At 37.9% G+C, this 18713-nt stretch overlaps 1 protein-coding gene across 18 annotated transcripts in view; it reads left to right on the top strand.

The window, feature by feature from the left end:
• The window catches only part of LOC309720212 (neurexin-1a-like), a 256636-nt gene that overhangs the window by 208815 nt on the left and 29108 nt on the right, over nucleotides 1-18713 (top strand). For 13 of the 18 annotated variants that reach the window (XM_082556897.1, XM_082556887.1, XM_082556904.1 and 10 more), the window contains 3 exons: nucleotides 3294-3465; nucleotides 9225-9314; nucleotides 10731-11050. In XM_082556897.1, the coding sequence (XP_082413023.1) occupies nucleotides 3294-3465; nucleotides 9225-9314; nucleotides 10731-11050 (582 nt within the window). The remainder of the gene's footprint in view (nucleotides 1-3293; nucleotides 3466-9224; nucleotides 9315-10730; nucleotides 11051-18713) is intronic. The other 5 variants (XM_082556890.1, XM_082556889.1, XM_082556888.1 and 2 more) reach the window with 1 other exon arrangement.

Below are 18713 nucleotides of genomic sequence, written 5' to 3'. Positions count from 1 at the left end.
ACCGCGGTGTTCATTTTTGCCGAGATGGGAGAGGAGGCCCAACACCATCTCAAATATCACTTCTCACTCGCGTTCTGTTTACGTGGGTCGGGGAAATAAACTCACTTCAGTAAACTATTTCAAACGTCAGCGGATCATTCTGCCTGATCTGCTTGATCCTCAGGCAGATTATGAGCAACACACTATATTCTTTCACTGGGAATATTAATGGGAAAATATGGTTTATTTATTTATCAATGTATTATTTATGAGAACACTGTTACCAAGACCGCTAAGTAAGTTTTCTCTAAGCCGCCATTAAGGTAGTTTTATTGGCTTTCTCATATATCTGTTCAAATGTGGTTTTGTTGACATACTTAAGAAGAAGAATTATGCTTCTCCGTGCTACTGAAAATTTGAGAAAAAATAACGATAAAGACGAGTCGGTCTGCAGAGTGTTTTGCAGCTTTATGGTTAGCGCTGCAAGAATCTCGGTGGTGGTAAAATGAGGGCAGATGGGGAGTTTTAACAAGAAACTGACACCCTGAGTATTTCTGAAGCTATTCCACCACCCTCCAGCTGAAAGGATGAGAAGCATAAAAAAGAGCAGATTATAGGAGAATGGTGGATCAACTTCATCAGTTAATTAAACTCTATTGCAGCTTGATGAGCAATTAATCAAGGCGGCGTGCCGAGTGTCAGGCAGGGCTGAGTTCTTCGGATGTGAGATGTGTGCACCGTACAGTATGTTCCCAAGGGGAGCAGCCCTGTGGGGAGCAGCACTTACCAAGTGAGCAGCCCCAAAATTTTGCAGGGTGTAATGGGTTGAGTTTATGTAAGCAGCTATCAATCACTATCTGACATAAGCCTGCACCCTATTAGAGCACCAGGATTAGGCTCCTCTCATTGCTGAACTAAACTGAGAAACTGCTTGTCTGAGTTGATCGAATTTTAAGAAATGCTGAAATGTAATGCATTATTATTATTTTGGGGAAAAAAAATAATAGCGGCGGTAAAGCAAATCCTCAGAAGGCGGAGGCAATAACAGTCAAAGTTAATTACTTTAATATGGGAGACACCATGTCAAAAAGGCTCTCCATTTACTCAGCTTGAATACTCAAGCTCTTATCTTTTATCTGACATTTGACTTCCAAAATCTCATGGTGTGGTTTCTGTCCTTTGTCTTCCACTCGCTTTCATCTATCCCTTCATCTCTTTCAAGGCTTTTTTTTTATGCTATGGGAAATTTGAGTTGGCAGTTTGTGACTAAATGCAGTAAATTTATTAACAAGACCATGGGGAGCATTAGAAGTCAATTGAAGGAGGCTATTAAAAGAAGGATTTTAATTGGGTTGGTCGGTCCATTAAAACATTTTTTCTGTCTCTCTTTTTCTAAGAGCAATGACACTAAAAAAACTCCAGAATTAGTCTGTTGAGTGCGTGCTCGCCCCTTTGAAATGAAAAACTCTAGTTTCATGTTAGATTTCACACTATATGCTTAAAATAAAGTAATATCCATATTAGCGAGAGGTCTTGTATGTCCTGTCTCTCTAGCTACATTTAGCTCTGCTGAGGGCCTGCAGTCTCTATGACTCTTGCTGAATTCTTTCAAGAGGATGCAATGCAGGACAGATTACAACCACCACAAGATTTGAGTACTAACAAGTGTATAAAGATCATCCCCACACCCATTGAGATCTAAAAAAAACCCCCGAGACGAGCTGGTGTCGCTGTTGCCATCTAGATTTCATTTTTTTTCTCGGTTGGTGTTTAGGCCTGCAAGCAGTCAGTAAATTGTTTTGCTACTGTAGCTTTAATGCATTAGATTATATAATCTGTTGAAATTACATTACAAAGCATACAATTGTCCTAGTTCTGGTAACGTGGTGTGACACATTACAAATGGTTTTAATTGCACTTTAGCTCCTGGCTCTTGAGACACGCTCTACTCATTCTGCACTTTAAGGCATCTGGGCTCTGTAAGAGTGTGTGTCTGTGTGTGTGTGTGTGTGTGTGTGCACTGGTGTGGGTGGGGTCTTGAAAAAGCAGTTTGTGCATATGGGCACGTTAGGGATGCAGTGTAGTATTGGCTATGCTGACTGGATAATGACATGCAGAGTGCTGTGCTGCTACAGTAGGTTGAGCCTCCAACCAGATGCTCCTTTCACTGCAGCTCCTAAGCATAGAGAGAGAAGCTGCACCAACATACGCTCTCATCTTAGCTGGATTAAGCAGTAGGATTCAGGGACTTCGATCATGAACTGTAACAAAGCTTATTAGAATAGATAGGCATCACGTGAATCAATCATGTGAAGGAGTCTGCGGCTAAGCTGGAAAAAACTTCCCTTGAGACTTTTGCTTAATTTTTCTGCTCTTAAGTTTTTTTAAGTCACTGTAAAGATGCCAGTGTTCAAGCACTGATTCAGTCTAACAAAGGGCTCACAATCAGTCATATCATTCAGGACTGAATGTGTTTGTGCGATGGATGAATGGGTGAATGAAATAAATAGCATACTGCATGTTTATTGTACTTTAAAAAACCAGATGTCAGCATCGTGCAGAGGGCATCAGCCAGCACACAGCATATGCAGCTCAAGGGAAAACTTAACAAATAACCCTATAATTGCCTGAAGTGATTTTTTTGACACAACAAAAGACACAATGCACATATTTGTGTTTTATTTTTTGTTTCTTTTTTTTTTTCGAAGACTGCAACTTCCAGGAGTGATACCACATCCGAGAAAAACACATATGTTGTGTTGATACGGCTGCCAGTGCAATAATCCAAACAGCCATACAGTAATCTGTCTTATGGTCAACCCAGCAGGTCTTGTAGTTTAATAAATAGACACTAAATTATATTAAACATTGTATATGCAGAGCTAACAAAAGTTCCAATAAGCACGTTTTGAAAAGTACACCTGATTACCCCTTTATGAGAAAAGCCATGCTAACGACTTCATTCATAGTTTCATTGTGTTTTCTTAGTCCATACTGATGTACAATGAAAAATTTCAGCTGATACTTTTTTTAAAATATTTTTTTCTTTTTACTGGATTCTCATAGCACTACTCATTTATAAAGTAGTTAAAAAAATAAAATAAAATAAAGTAGTTAGTGTTAATTCATTATAAAAAGTGAAAGTGCTTAAAGAATTATAGGCCACTGGCCTGATTGTCTTATAAAAATCACAGCTCTCTACCTTCCTGAAACCACCTGCTCTAATTTCGCTACAGTCCCTTAGCAATGCTGTTCACAACAATGTTTACTGATTACTAAAAAAGAAAGTGTTTTTTGTGTTCTTCTCTTTTCAGGAGAAAGGAAACATTGCCGTTGTATTTAATGTCGGTACAGATGACATTAATATTGAGGAGACGTCAAAGTTTGTAAATGATGGAAAGTACCATATAGTGAAGTTTACGAGGAGTGGGGGTAATGCCACTCTGCAGGTGGATGACCTGCCAGTCATTGAGCGCTACCCCACAGGTGAGTCACCCACTTTGCCTTTAATTACATCTGCTGCCTCCTAGAGGCGATAAAATGACCCAGATATTATCAAGCAAGCTATTAAAGCCTTATCTGTTAGGATGTTCTTATGTTGACTTGGCATGTGCTTTAATTGCTTTTTATGTTTCGGTTTCCAGCAGCTTTTGAGAGTAAACACCAGTGTTGTTGAGTTGTCTTTTCACGAAATCTTTGATCTTTGTGGTGCATCAATCTGATAAACCCGAGGGCTGATAGACTCCTATATGTCTGCCTACAAGTACAACCACCCAACCTGTCTACATGTCTGCATTACATCCCCCATATACCTAATTGTCAATGCACAGTGTATACTCACAGTAACCCAAATCATTAGACAATCCACAGACAAATTACCAGTTTTTTGTAGCAAGTAATTGTGTGCGGTTTCAGTATTTATGTGTCTGCCAATATAGCAGATTGATTGAATTAAGGTCACCGGGGAGACGGACCTGTAATAACACTGTCAAAGTAAATCTGTTGCTTACTCACAATTAAATACCAGATGATCAGCTTCATTACGGCATCTTGTTTAGACATAAAAATACACTTTGATATTAATAATTTTCACAGCATACACTACAATTACTCACAGACTAAAAGCAAGCCGGATTAATTTTCCTGGCCAATAGTGTTACTAATAATTTAAATTGTGTAACACTTCTCATAAACACAGTTTACATGACAGTAGAGGATGAATTTGGTAATTACTGCCCTGTGTAATAGGCATTTAGTAACTGAAAAAGAGTAATGTATTTTAGTAGTTTAACATTATAAGAGTGGAATAGTTTTGCTGGCACTTTCTTTTATAGTTTACTGGTTACTGATGATGTAATATACTGTGGACTCAATGTTGTGAGGGAATCTTTTGATCGATTGGGGAAAAAAAACAAAGCAATCTCTGTGTCAACACATTTGTGAGAGGAAATCTGTAGTAATCTAACTCAGCAACAACTCAACAACACTGGTATATTTGTGTAGAATGTATGCAGAATATAGAGTAGAATATACAGATATTGATGCTTCTGCCTGTGTTGTTGAACTTGATGACATTTTTAACTTGTTAAAGGCTTTGACAAAAGCTATAGATGAATAAAGGAGTGCGTAAATGACTGTTGAGAATGCAAACAGCAAAATTACTGTATGGACACGTGTAGTGGTTTTTTTTGTTGTTGTTGTTGTTGTTTTCTTATTTGTTTTTTTTCCCATGAGAGAAAAAACTGCAGCACTAAATGCAAAACATTTGTTAGATTTTGAGCACGCATAAAATGAGTGGGCAACCAGACAAACAGAAGACAAATTGAACCTGTCGCTCCTCTTTTGCATAATGTTTGGTGACCTTTTTAGCTATGACCAGTGCATTCATCCAAATGAAAGATGGTTTTTATGACTTGGACTCAACCCTCCCTGCTTGCCTCAGGTGGAAAAGAGAAACTAATGGCTTTTGACATGTTGTGGATAGGGCCGAATATACAGCAGGGTTAAATTCCCGCATCCCGTCTCAGTCTTCAAACGACAAACACCCGCAGACCAGCGAAAGCCTGATGATACATACTCGTACTCATGTCATGCAGATAAATTCAAAGAAGTTGGCGAAAACAACTTGTTGTTGTTGTTGTTGTTGTTGTTGTTGTAGTATACATCAGTGGTGATATTATACAGACAAAGGTTTGCTGCTATGCATTTTTCAACAATGTACATTACATTACAACACATATTTGGTAGTAGAAAGTCATGCAGTACTGCAGAAAATGCAGAAAAGCATAAGAATGATACAAGACTGTCCTGTTATGCTAAGTGATGAGTTATAACTGCTGCAGGGAAAAGTGACCTATCTCATCCCCACCAATCATGCGTCAGTGACAATGCCAAGTCCAGCTACCTTATTAAGCTCGTTGCAGACTAATTACATCTAATCACAATTACTGCGCAGTTCCTCCCTGCACCCCCAGCACACAAAGCTATTATTCTCTCAGCTCGCCTGTAGTTTGATTAGTATCCATGTATGCCTCTAACGCACTCATAATAGCAGCCCTCAGCCACTCTTAGGCCACTCACAGATCAACAATGATTATAATAAGAGTAGACAGCAAAGATAAAAATGATGGCTAGAGAGTGAGAAAGATAGAGAGGAGGAGTTTATAGGGGAGGGAGCGATCGTTCTTAAAGCAAGGAAATAATTGCTTCGCCAGAGCCTCTATTGCTGCCCTGGTAATCTCATTAAAAAGTCTCGTACTGCATACTTATGGGTCATTAAAAGTCTTTAGTACAATTATTAGAATCTAAAATGCAAAATACACATGCAGACACACAACTAGGCAACTATTTGTTGTAGTTTAGCTCTCCTTCTTTTATCCTGTCTCTGCCTTCATTCTGCATCACACACAAAAGGCTCAGCAGCAACAAAAAGAAGGAAAAAAAAATCAACCCCTTCTCCTGAGCCTTGGCCATGGAAGTAATACCATCACAATGGTGCTGCCAGGCCTGCAGGGTACAGTGCAGTGTCCTATCGGAGCACCCAATGAACACACGCTGCACACAAAGATAATGGAGAAGTCCCTGGCCTTATTCTTTTACTGTTATCAGAGCGTGGTGCACTTACAGAGCTCACCGTCTCTCACTCCACTCTCCGAGCTCCGAGTTCTCTTTTCCTGTCCTTTTTACCTCTATCTGTCCACGTCTGCCTCCGTGTCGATCTCACCCCCTGTCCTCTTTTTCCCGCTTGTGGTGTGGAGTCTGATTTATGGGATACAAGGGAAGGATGGTTAGCTTTATCCATCAAAGCCCAGTCCTATCTGCTCTGGTTTTACCTTTGTTCTATCCGTGAGCTTATTGAGCCTATTGTGCAAGCTCTCAACACCGAGGATATTTAAAAAATAGCGCAGTTAGAGAAAAGGGAGGGCAGAATAATAAAAATAATAGTGCGATTTGTGTAGGTTCCTCCTTTTTTTTGTTCTTTTTTAATTCTCCCGGCTCCATGAACAGAGGAAGCATTTGCATATTTGTTCATTTAATGTGGTGAGTGTCCTAGGGCTTGTAATGAGATAAAGCTCCCACCTTATCTGACCACTTTATTAACAAAAAAAAAAGAATACAAGCGAGCGAGGGTAAAGCAGGTCGGTTGGGATGGCTCAGCTGAATCGCTGCTGTCTGGCAGAGGAGATAAGCCAGGCTGTCCCACACCAAACCAAATCACCACTCAGCAGCAGTCACAGGCGCCGCTCACAGGCAGGATGAATGGGCTCTGTTGCTGCATCAAAGCCCAGGGGATAGCATTGTTTAACACTTCGGTGTCCCACAGTGGGAATCAATACACGATCAGACCTTGATTATATGCACACTTAATTAACCTCAGTATAAGGATAGACTCAGTGTGCCATGGGGTACGTAGCCAAACAGATAAAGCGCAGCCGTCTTTGAAAATGGAGCATGTTTTTGCACAAAAGTAGAGGATTTTGGCACAGTGGCACGCTGTGTGTGAGGATAAGTGTGCATGAATATGTGTGCGTGCTTCTTGGGTATCTATGCGCCTGGAGCTGACACTCCTCTGTGCCTTTCTATTAGTTTCCTTGCATACTTCTTCAACAAACTGTCATCTGCGCTAAAACTCTGACACCAACATGTAAGCCTATACTAAAACTATTTTTTGAATAAAGCTTAGAATACATCAAAAACACGTCATACTGCAACCATCAAGTAACTTATATAGCATAGTTAGAAATGAGCATTAATCAATGAACATCATTTAAAAAAGGAAGGTATTAATGGGTGTTTCTCTTTTTCACTCTAAACTCAGATGTCCTTGCTGTCCTCGCAACAGCTGTAGGATAAATGTTCTCCAGGTCCCCGTTTGATGCTGACCTCTCCTCAGATGAGGTGTCAGAGTAGCAGGGAATGGTGAGGTGACATAACCAACACCCCATGACTAAGAAATGGAGATGACAGGAATTGACAAAGCCCTCAAATGTTCCATTGCAACAGCAATGAAGAATTATTCATTAATTTATCACATTCAAAATGATAGGAAGCACAGCTGTGTCTGCGTTTGTGCATGCTTGACTCAACAAATGCGCTATTTACTCCTGCTTGAGTGACGTATGCTAAAAACTGCACTACACGACTTCTCGAGGAGCTCATTAAGTCCTCTTTTTTTAGTGAAACAAGTTGAGTAGTCACAGTTAAGTTTCACAAGAAATGACAAATTGAAGTTGACATGCATTTGCAAGTTTACAAGTTTAAAATACTTTTTAAGAAAAATGTAGAAAAAGTGCAGAAACTTGATGTATGTGCTCTACAAGAGAGTTTGTCCATTACAAACTTCATCTTCCTTCCTAAACCAGTCATATCAAATGTTACCCATTACCTTCCTGTGTGGGTTTGCTGTAATCTGGACTGTATCTGTCCAATCAGCATAAAGGAAAAGTGTTGCTAAATCTTCTTCACAATGCTATGTGCTCCACCCAGGCACGGTCATCCGCAACCAAATTTCATTAGGGGTATAGATAAGATTCAAACTGGGTTTTTTTCTTGTTTAGCTGGTCTTCAACAGTAATTCAAGCTGATGTGATTAAAAAATATATTTTTATGTATGCTCTAACTTATTAGATCTTTTATTAGAAGAGGTGTGCGTCTTTTACAAGGTTACCTCCTTTTCTTAGCAGACCTCTCCTCTAAGAAGCTATTCTCCACCGAATCATTGTTAGCTACCGGATCTTTTATCTGCCAGAACTGAATTAATATAGTTGATGGAACAAACATTGTCAATCTGCCAGAAGAATGGGGCTGACTGAATTCAATCTCAGCAGACAATACCAGGGGAAAAGCACTCAGAGACAGTGCCACTTTGCTGAAAGTCTTCTGTTCTGGAGAGGTTATTGGCGTTGACAAAAGGGTGATGCAGAGTTTGCCCTCATTAATGCCAAAGTGCCCCTCCAATACAGAGTGTCGTTTTTTTGTAGCTCTTCTTTCTCATTTATGTCACTTATTTGACTTTATGCTCTAAAAACACTTGACTGTCATTGAAACACATGTATGCGATGCTACACTCGGTCAAGCTTGTGACTTTTTCTTCTTTATGACTTGTAGCTTTTGTCAAAGCCATGTTCTTGAAGGTTTACAGTGTATGTATCTACTTTGTCTTCTGATTTCTCTCTGATTAGAAGCGTTAGAGAATTTACTGTTAGGTTTTATATGGCAAATAGTTTATTATTACTTGTCAATTAGTGTTTTTATAAATGGGGTGGGCATTTGTAATATGTGAAAGTTAAATGGTTCTCTCCTTTAAACCATAAACGGTTTATTTAATAATAAATTCAAATGATGTTCCTTTTTGAAGCTGTATAAATGTAACCAGTTTAAAAGTCAGATAAAAACAGAGGGAAATGATAAATGGGGATGGAAATATTGGGTAAAGATATTGTAATGGATGTATAAATTTGTGATTTTGGTTGGTTTTTAACATAGGTTTATTAACTTAGATGAAACATTTATATGCTAGTCCTCTTATTTTCAATTAATATAGGCCTAATTTGTTGGTTAAAATTAAAATAAAAAGAGTGAAGTTTGGTCAAATAATGTTTTAGTTAATACTGTTTTTTTAAACATACAAAACGTTTTTAAATATAAAAACCTTGTGCAGTTGTATAGCTCTAGCATTAAGTATGGATATTTAACCTTTGACCTTACAGATTGTAACCAATGAAATGTCTCTTTAAACTTTAAAGGCAACAATGATAACGAACGCCTGGCGATTGCTAGACAGCGAATCCCATACCGACTTGGTCGAGTAGTTGACGAATGGCTACTCGACAAAGGTAAAAAACCTGATTAAAATTTTAAATAAAATAATTTGATCATAACCAAGTTGTAGCATTATTTTGTAAATAATAAACCTTAAAAATAAATGTTCAGTAAAACTTTAAAATTAAAATGATTTGAACAGTTAAATTTAGTTTTTTTTATAATAATGTATTCATTTTATAGATGTAAGCTTTTTTTAATACGTGTTTATTGTCAACTTACGGTTAAAGGGACTGTAAATATGAATATAAATCCACTTACTGAAGTAATATCAGCATTTTTAAAATGTCTATAAATTCATGTCGCTTTTTGCTGTAAACATAAATTACAAATTAAAAGTTCTACATCAGTTGTTCATTCGTTGCTAAGTGTTATTTTGAAACACTTTTGAAACATGCATTTACAGTACAGCACATTACTTTAGTGTCATTTGATCTATTTTGATTAAACTGTTAGCAAAGATAAATAGTGTGCAATATCAATTGGCATCAGCATTTTGAGTCCCTTTAACATATATTGTAAATATATATACATATATATATATATGTATGCAGGACTTTAGATCAAGGAACTGTAACATAAAACAAGCTGAGTGCATGCTTTGTTTTTTTGTTTCGATTTTCTTTATTTTTTTTCTTGTAGTTAAATACCTAATTTCTATCTTCACTCAATGTGAAATTAGCGTTCTGCTTTTTTTTAATATTAATTCTTTTTTTTCAGTTTTCCATTGAAATTGTGTCATAAAAAGTTCTGTTTTAAATTTCATTTCTTTCCAACCATTTTTATTTTTGTTTGTTTGTTTTAATTTGGTTGCTTTTGCTAAAAGGATGAACAATAACAGTGAAGTGTCTCTTGCCTCCTGTGAGAACCTTCCAGTCCACTTCTCACAGACTGCAGCCACACATGAAGCTTTCTTGTTTTTCTTCTTTTTTTCATGCTTTCGAGGTCCATAAATGCTAAAATTTGAAGAAAAAATTGAAAGATAACTTAGTTACATATATCTTTTTAGCTTTGTTATCCAATTTTGTTCAGTTTTATTTCCAGGCAATTTCCTGCAAACAAATGATCCATTTAGTCCTTTCAAGATTATGTTATCATATGTTTTATGTAGTTAAATCTATTGCATTCCCATAACAGTGCTACTTTTTCTTAATCTTTTTTTCCATGCCATTCCAGATTAGACTGACCTTTTAGCAAAGCTACATTGATTTTCTATATCCTGTGTTTATACTTTATGTTTTTCTTTTCATAGGCATCTCATCGTTTAACTACAATAAATTAACAGGGTTTGCTCTACAACCCGTAATTTATTGTTCTCATTAGCCACTGGGCAAAAAAATCAGTCTTTCTGTTCTTTTATCTTGCTTTGTAAAAGTGGCCGAGTCCACAGTTCAACATTCTTGTATATATGTAACATTGTTTTCCCGCAGGGCGACAGCTTACAATCTTCAACAGCCAAACCACTATACAGATTGGGGGCTGGGAGCGAGATCGCAGTCGATCCTTTCAGGGCCAGCTTTCAGGCCTCTACTATAATGGCTTGAAGGTCTTCAACATGGCCGCAGAGGGGGATCCCAATATAAGGATCCAAGGCAGTGTGCGGCTTGTGGGGGAGTCACCCTCCTCTATCACCCCACAGTCAAGTACCACAGCCAATCGCTCAGAGACATCCACATCCATCATGGAGATCACCACCACCACAGCGTCCAGCAGGAGAGTAAAGCTGACAACACCACGAGAGCCTCAGCAAGTAAGATCTCTTTTAAATAATTCTTTTTCAAGTCTCTTCTTTTCCATGTCTATACTCTGTTTGATCCTTATTGTAATGCTCTCAATGCAAAGTAATGCATAGAAAGTTAAGCGCATCCTGGATTAATATAGTACGTTTCATCGTGACAGCCACGTGAAGAATGCTCCATTTTATTCCGCCCGTCATGCCTTTTTTTCTCCTTGAGGCCTCCGCCCTAAAAACTGAGGGAAAATAAGCACATTGTTTCACAATTGGGAGCTGCAACACACTGTTGAGCATTGCTCCTGTTTGCAATCAGATATGGCCCCATGAGGTGTGTCTGTGTTACAGTGATAACCATCATCGAGGTCCTCCATCATCTTTATCGGTCCTGCATGAGTGGTGCAGCATCTGCTGGAGCATATTACTTCTCAGATGTCACAATGTGGGACTAAACAATGCAACGCGAAATATGTGTCCTATCCAATGGAGTGGTGATCAGACCATTCTTGCATAGTCTCTGCCAAAAACAGAAGACATTGCATTTTAAACGCCTCACAATACATCAGCAGCCATGAACTGGAAATGAAAAACACTTGAAAAATGAACTGTCATGCCTTTTAGAATACTTTTACCATTGTTTCACTCACTATCCACATCATCAAGTATGCACATCATATTTATGAATTTTAATTCACTCACATAGTTTTGTGTTTTCTTATGACCGCTGCATTCTTTGTGCATTAGCTTATACTTGAGTTAGAGTACAGATCTGTATACCCAAATAAAATAAACAAATTGGGATAATATTTACTATACCTTAGTTGTGTAGTACTCGTATTTTTTCTACAACCTTGCCAAGTATATTTTGTGAATGATTGGTGCGACTGTGTAATTATTTTATCAAAGGGCAATCCATTCACTCTTAATTTGAAATTTCAGTTGGCTAGCTGTGGCCCTTTTCATCTTGTGTTTTCCTAGCTGTAAGCTGAGCAGATTGATGTTGTGGGGATCCCCAAGAAGTCTTATCCTATTATTAGTATTATGCACAAGCTGCAAAACAAAACACGGACTAACATGAAAAAACCTAAGATGGACACAGTCTAGGATTGAATGATATACAGTTAAGAGACAGCTATTTGCTCTATTTATTGTCACAAATTATGTACTGTATATTTTCCTAATGTAAGCAAGAAAGTGTGAGGGTGCCTGTTTTGCAAAGCTCTCTGCCCCTAACTGGTGGATTCTGTCCCACGGGCCCAGTTTTGCTCATGTGTTATAGATGTTTTAAAAATGTAAATTGGGAATTTAAGTCTTCTCCTTTAAATTGGACTGAATTTAAAAGCCATGTCAGTGATTCTGGAAGACCTGCTTAATTGACAATACATGTTACTATATATTCTCATATAGGTCATTAAAAGGAAGAGTTGCAGTGGCTGTATTTCGTTTTCACAGCATAAACAAGACTGGAATGTTGGAAATGCTTTCATGTTTTGTTGGTACAAAACGAAACTAGAAGCAGCGTGACCCAGGGGACGGTTTCAAGTTGTATAAACAATCAAAAGCCAGCCTCACCTCACTAATTGGAGAAATGTGCTTAAACTGAGCCAAAGCTACTCTGTGATAGTTTTCAAAATTAATTGGGCATTTTACATTATATTAAACGCTCACAGCAAAAAAAGAAAAGGGGGGTTGGGTGGAACATGAACTGAATGCATGCAAAGTTAAAGTGATTGTCAAAATTTCAAATAATTTGAGGGTCAGATGTATTAAAAGCATGCATAGCTGCTGTAAGCTAAAACATCCCTTAGATCAGAGCTGTTACAAATATATTTTAAAATAATTTTTGGATTAGTCGCGTTGGGTACAGGGAGATCATAGCATCCCGAGGAGTGGTGGATTTAACTTCACTGAAAAATCTTCACACAAATGATTTGATTTTAATTCCTCTTTGTATAACTTGTCTGTCTTCACAGTTTCACTGAGACAACAGTTAATAGACACATGCCTCAGTCTATTTTAAAAGAAAACGTCTGAGTGCCTTCACAGTGTAACAGTGATGACTTTCATTGTTAAAAAGAAACCCATTTAATTAGTTTTCACATTAGGCCTATTGTTGTCTTCATCTAAAAATTAGTGTGAAAACGCCTTTAACCTTTAACGTTGATGCATCTGTGAAAGCAAAATTAAGCTCTTTACTGCGAAATATCAGCTATATTTAATCAAACAGCAAATTAAAATATCACGCTGTTCTGTAACGTTAGCAGACTACTAAACCCACTGCTCATTTTATGAAATGACAGACTCCTACAGATAACATGCACCTTACCTTCGACTTAGCGCAGTAAAGATTATACATTACCTCTTGTCACCTAACTCTCTCTGACCTGAGACCGGCATAATAGTTTGTGCAAGGGTCCGCAGTTGCTGACAAATAATACAATCATAAATATTGATCCGCGTGGAATGGCTTTCTCTTGGACTCAGCATGGTTCCTGAACCGTTGCAATAGCGTGTAATGCAGGTGAAATATCAGACAATAGACTATAATTATATCCCAGCTCCATGCGGTGATATAAATTGCCACCAAGGAACCAAGAGATTGGCAGAAAGGAATAGCCTTGATAGGATGGATGCCCCTTTTTTCCTTGGCCTTTTCATCTGGAGTTAAAAAAGGTGATTTAAAGGACCATGACAAATTAGAAGTATAGCAAATTACAAAGAGAGGCATTATGTGCAAGGCATCTGGAAACATAGATAACTGACATTATGCTATTTTGTTAATGGGATTCTGCTTTACTGTTTTTATCAATAACAATTAACCTTGTGGAAAGTAGATGTATAGTTATTATTGTTGAGCAGTGTCCAGATCATCTTATTGTTATTGTTTTAAAAGTATACAGTATGTATGGCTGCAAGGCTTAAGGTTGATTAGTGGCGATGCATATTCATATTTAGAAACAGGCATTGTATCATCGTGTTATGCTGCAAGCTCACCTATAAGGTGGTAAAGAAGGACTGGAAGTAAGAAAATAGTCAAGTCAACTAAAGAGCGGTTCAGCGATGTAGGTGGAGAGATGAATGAGGCATGCAAAAATGTGTGCATTGGGAGATGTCAACGCGTTCGGTTTGATTCAATGTGACAGCCTTCCTATGGCGAGCTCCTGCGGTACGACATTACTGTCTCAGGACACTACAGTAAAAAGAGATGGTGCATTCACTGTCCTTTCTGTTGAATAGTCAGCATTTATTCATTGTCCAGCTGTTCCATCTCCCCTCTGATGTCGAATGCAATTCACCGAATGCTTTTATATCCTAAGAGCCTCACATTACTGGGACACATACATTTTTAGTATGGCAGGTCCCAGTGGATATAAAATGGCTAACGCAGGCAGTGGCAGTATCAGGCTATAACCACTGAACCTCGGTGAAAAAGGTGCTCCGGAAAATGCCGGCCAGACTGTCAAAAGGAGCAGTTGGATCCAAAATATTAAGAAAAACATATCTGAGACCTTTTATACACATGCCTAGCGATGCGAAGTGATGACTCAAACCACAAAAAAAGTGTAGTTAGATTTGTAAGTGGCTGCAACCTACAGCACTAAATTTCTTAGGAAAGTAGCAGCAATAGCCTTCATAATGTAACTTAGGATGGTGCAATCCATCCAGTCTTTTATTATTTGACTGGATTATTAATAAATGGCTACAGCTTAACAATGTGAATTAAACTAATTAATGGTCAAAACTATTTATTAACTTTCTTTTTCCTAAAAGAAAGAAAACAGTCTATTTTGACTTTCTCCAAGAGAGCTCAACAGGGTTAGGGTTATCACTATAATGTCTTATGCTTACCTCATATGGTCGTTCATACTCAATACCTGCCTAATAAACAGAATGTCTGTATTCGGCCATGCAGCCCTGCTGTGCACATGTTGTGAAAATTCAAGCACAGTGAAACCTTTCAGTGACATCGGCTCTGCAGACTTAGGGTGTGTCTTCTTGCCTCGGCCTGGTTACTTCCTAGGGGGAAGATCCTGCTAGTGGTCATTATAATAATGATTTTAAAGGGTCTGTCTTCTCAGGTGCCCTATCAAAAATGCTTGACTGGGGTTATATGGTGATTGAATGCCGAAGGCCTTGACTTATGGGTAACATTACATTATAGTCATTCTTCTCAAGTCACTGGGTGTCCACACTTGCTTTATTAACACGGCTATTATCGTCTTAGAGCACACTGGCATAATCAGGAAAGAAGTTCACCATGGGAAAAAAGCTGATGAGTCAGAATTGTTATTTTAATTGTGATACAAATTTTACATCTGCCTAAAACATAATTGGATTAATACAAATTTTAGGGCCACTCCAGTACAAAAGAACCAGATATGATCTTGTTTTTATTTTGATCATACGATCAATCTGACGAGCTTCCCCGACCAAGATATTAAACGCTTGGGTGTCAGATTGTGGCTTGTGAGGGGAAGGGAGCTGATTGTAAGCACTGGACTGTCGTGTTTTGATAAAGTGTCTGCTCCCTGCAGTGGTGCCTGGTAACATCCAATTAAACAGTAATGAACTTGTGTAAGCTTTCGCAAACAACGGCACAGCTTTCACTTGTCAGATTTGAACTATTTTAAATCCATCTTCATTTTTGTCCCACTCAGTCCCCTAACCCTTTCCACCAATTACTGAACAGAGCTGAACTTTGTGTAAATTGAAAAAAAGAGATATTGTGTGTGTGTGTGTGCACGTATGTTTTTATATGTACTGATGTCCTTTTGACCCCAAGCTGCCCACACACAGAGGTCTAAAGGTAAAACTAGCAGCCAGTGGTCAGGCACTGCTCAGTGTTTGTAAATTAGATCTTTTCAGTATCATCTCCTCCTTAATAAAAACATTTAAATATGTCTGATGGCAGTTTGGGATATAACAGCATCTTAAATAAGAAATAATTATTCGTACTTAGTTAATGCTTCATTCAAACCACTGAGTACTGAATGCTATTTACCTACCAGCTCCAAAAAGAAAAGAATAGAAAAAAGAACAAAGGGGGGAAACAAAAAGATAAATACTGCTATCTACCAGAGCCATTGAGTGCTTGTGACAGTGATGGATCCTCACCTGCACCGCTCTGTATTATCAACCCTGGCCAGTGCATATGTATATAAATCTCTGAAGCTTTCCTAGTGTGGGGCTGCCATCCACCATCCACCAATGTTGTCCTCCAGCAACATCCTCCAGAGTTGGTAATGGCTGCAGGGGAGACACAAGGACACAATCTTCCAGCAGAAATATGTACAGTTCAAAGCCATGTTACACATATGTGACCTTCAGTTTGGTATAAAGAACCTCTAGTTTCTTTCTATTGGTTTTACATATGGTGGTTCAATTTTCTGAAGCTTGTTTTTTCCTTTGGCATACATTAGAAAATGGAGAAAACGTAAAAGGTTCATAATAATATAAGTAGGACACACTGTCTGGCATCCATGATTATAAGAACTAATTTTGTGTCAGGCCATACGGGAGATGTTAAGCTTTTCCCCTAAAGAAATGAAAACTTTTACCTAATGATGGCGCTAAAAGAAAACTCACAGGATTGCTCAAGTCATTTAAATTTCTGCTCTAGGGACCTTTAATATCAGATATGGGAAAACCTTACAGAAACATAGCAGTAATTTTGGATGTCATATGACATTTCACGCTTGCTATGTTTCTTTCATAACCTTTTTGCATTGTACAATTTCAGTTTTATAGCTTGTTGCTGGTGAAAAATCAAGAAATGCAGATTATAGCCTGTTCCTAGGGAGAATGAATGGCCAGTATGTCACATCATTGCCACCAAATAGCCAATTGCCCCCACTATTTCTGAATTAACCCTGGGTGAGGTGGGTGTAATGGCCATTCAGAGGAAGCGAGGAACATTCAAAACACATTGTGTGGGCCATTTCATTTGCACTCACAGCACATGGTTCAGTTCCAGCTGAACTGGCTTATAGTGGCTCTGTTTATCTTGGTCCCTGAGACAAGGGGCCAAAACCTGACCTCGCTATAATTCTCAGGGATAATCGAAGATTTGACATGCTGCACTGCTACACCTTTAGTGCGGTATTTGGCTACCTTCTTGCCTCCCTTGCTGACTCTCACAGAACACACTATAATTACCTTAGTGTCACAAAAATCTTGCGGTGAAAAATCTTCTGTAACTTACTACTCAATGACTGCTCAGTCTGCACCTTCTTTTATTTAATTAACATCCTTGCACTATGTGTCTTTATTGTGTTTTATACTACCTCACCGCGTGGTTTATATTGGTAGAAATAATTGTTTTACAAATTGAGGCTAGAATAAGTCTTTAAAGCCAAGATTTAAGACTAATCACGCATGTGTCCCTATTCAGACAGACGTCTGGAGTTTGATTGAGATTGTGCTTCTTTAATTATCCTGCAAATGATGCTAAATCTTGTTCTTCTGTCTTCATTTAGTTTGAGATACATGATAACTGCCTTCACATTTTTTATATAAATTCGAATAAGTCTTTATAAATCTTAATATGGGTATCATTCTGAATCAATTGTCTGAAATTTGTCATCAGTAGTTCAATTGCACAGTTTCATGTTACAGCTCCCATCCCAGTTTAAGATCATAAATGTCCAGTTAACGGCGATGAAAAAGTATTTCACTGTGTCGCCTTTTTTTTTCTCAGTGCACTAATGAAGCTGATGTGGCTCCAGTATTAAAATTAAACTTTTTTAGGTCACTTACCACTCCTTTTTTTTGGTCTTTTATAACAAAGAATAAACAACAAGAGCCATAACAAGCTGTCACTTGGAGCTTCCCATAAACAGAAACAGTTGCTGTTCTTATGATGGAGAAGACGGAGGTGGAACATCATGTCTGAGCATTTCTTAAGAGAAGAATTGCAGCTGTGTAGAATTTGATTACTGCTCACTGTTCAGTGGAAAACATGACTTGTATTACACTGAAACAGACTTCATTGCACTATGAAAACACTATATACTGCTATAATGTTACTGTTGCTGTTTCATTTCTTTCCATAACAAATTCAAACTATTCTGGCATATAGTAAGTCCATTTTACTTATATAGCACACTTAAAACCAACGTGCTATACAATACAAGCAAACAATAAATAGTAAAAATAAATAAAGTTTTCCTAATATTCTCTCCACATAGAGTTTCAAAGATCAGCAGTTTCTGAAAGCTTGACAAAAAAGCTTTGTCTTCAGCTTAGACCTGAAGACAGTCACAGTTGATGCTTGTCTCAGGTCATTTGGGAGATTATTCCAGAGTCTCAGAATAACGACAGCGCAAGTACAAAATGGTTTTGTACAGATTGGGAAGCAGACATTAAGGATCTATCCAAAATTGTGTATGGATGCACTTATTTACCACATTTGCAGGTGCAAGTCCATTCATGACTTTAAATACAATCAGTGCCACTTTATATTAGATTCGCTAATGCACGGGGAGCTAGTGTAAGGCTGCTAATACTAGAGTAATGTAATTTCACTTTTACATTTTACATAGCATGAATAACTTGTATGTAACTATAACGTGAATATATTTGTATAAATATAACTTAATATAACATGTTTAAACTGAGTTTGGTATGTCCTCTTAAGCAGTGCTAAAGTTAAGGTTTAGTAACACACTCAACAAGTGGGAAT

The sequence above is a fragment of the Aulonocara stuartgranti genome, assembly GCF_965226115.1.
Source record: "Aulonocara stuartgranti genome assembly, chromosome: 13".
In the NCBI taxonomy this organism is placed as follows: domain Eukaryota; kingdom Metazoa; phylum Chordata; class Actinopteri; order Cichliformes; family Cichlidae; genus Aulonocara; species Aulonocara stuartgranti.
Note: the sequence above shows the minus strand (reverse complement) of the source record. Positions and strands in the feature narration are given on the sequence as shown.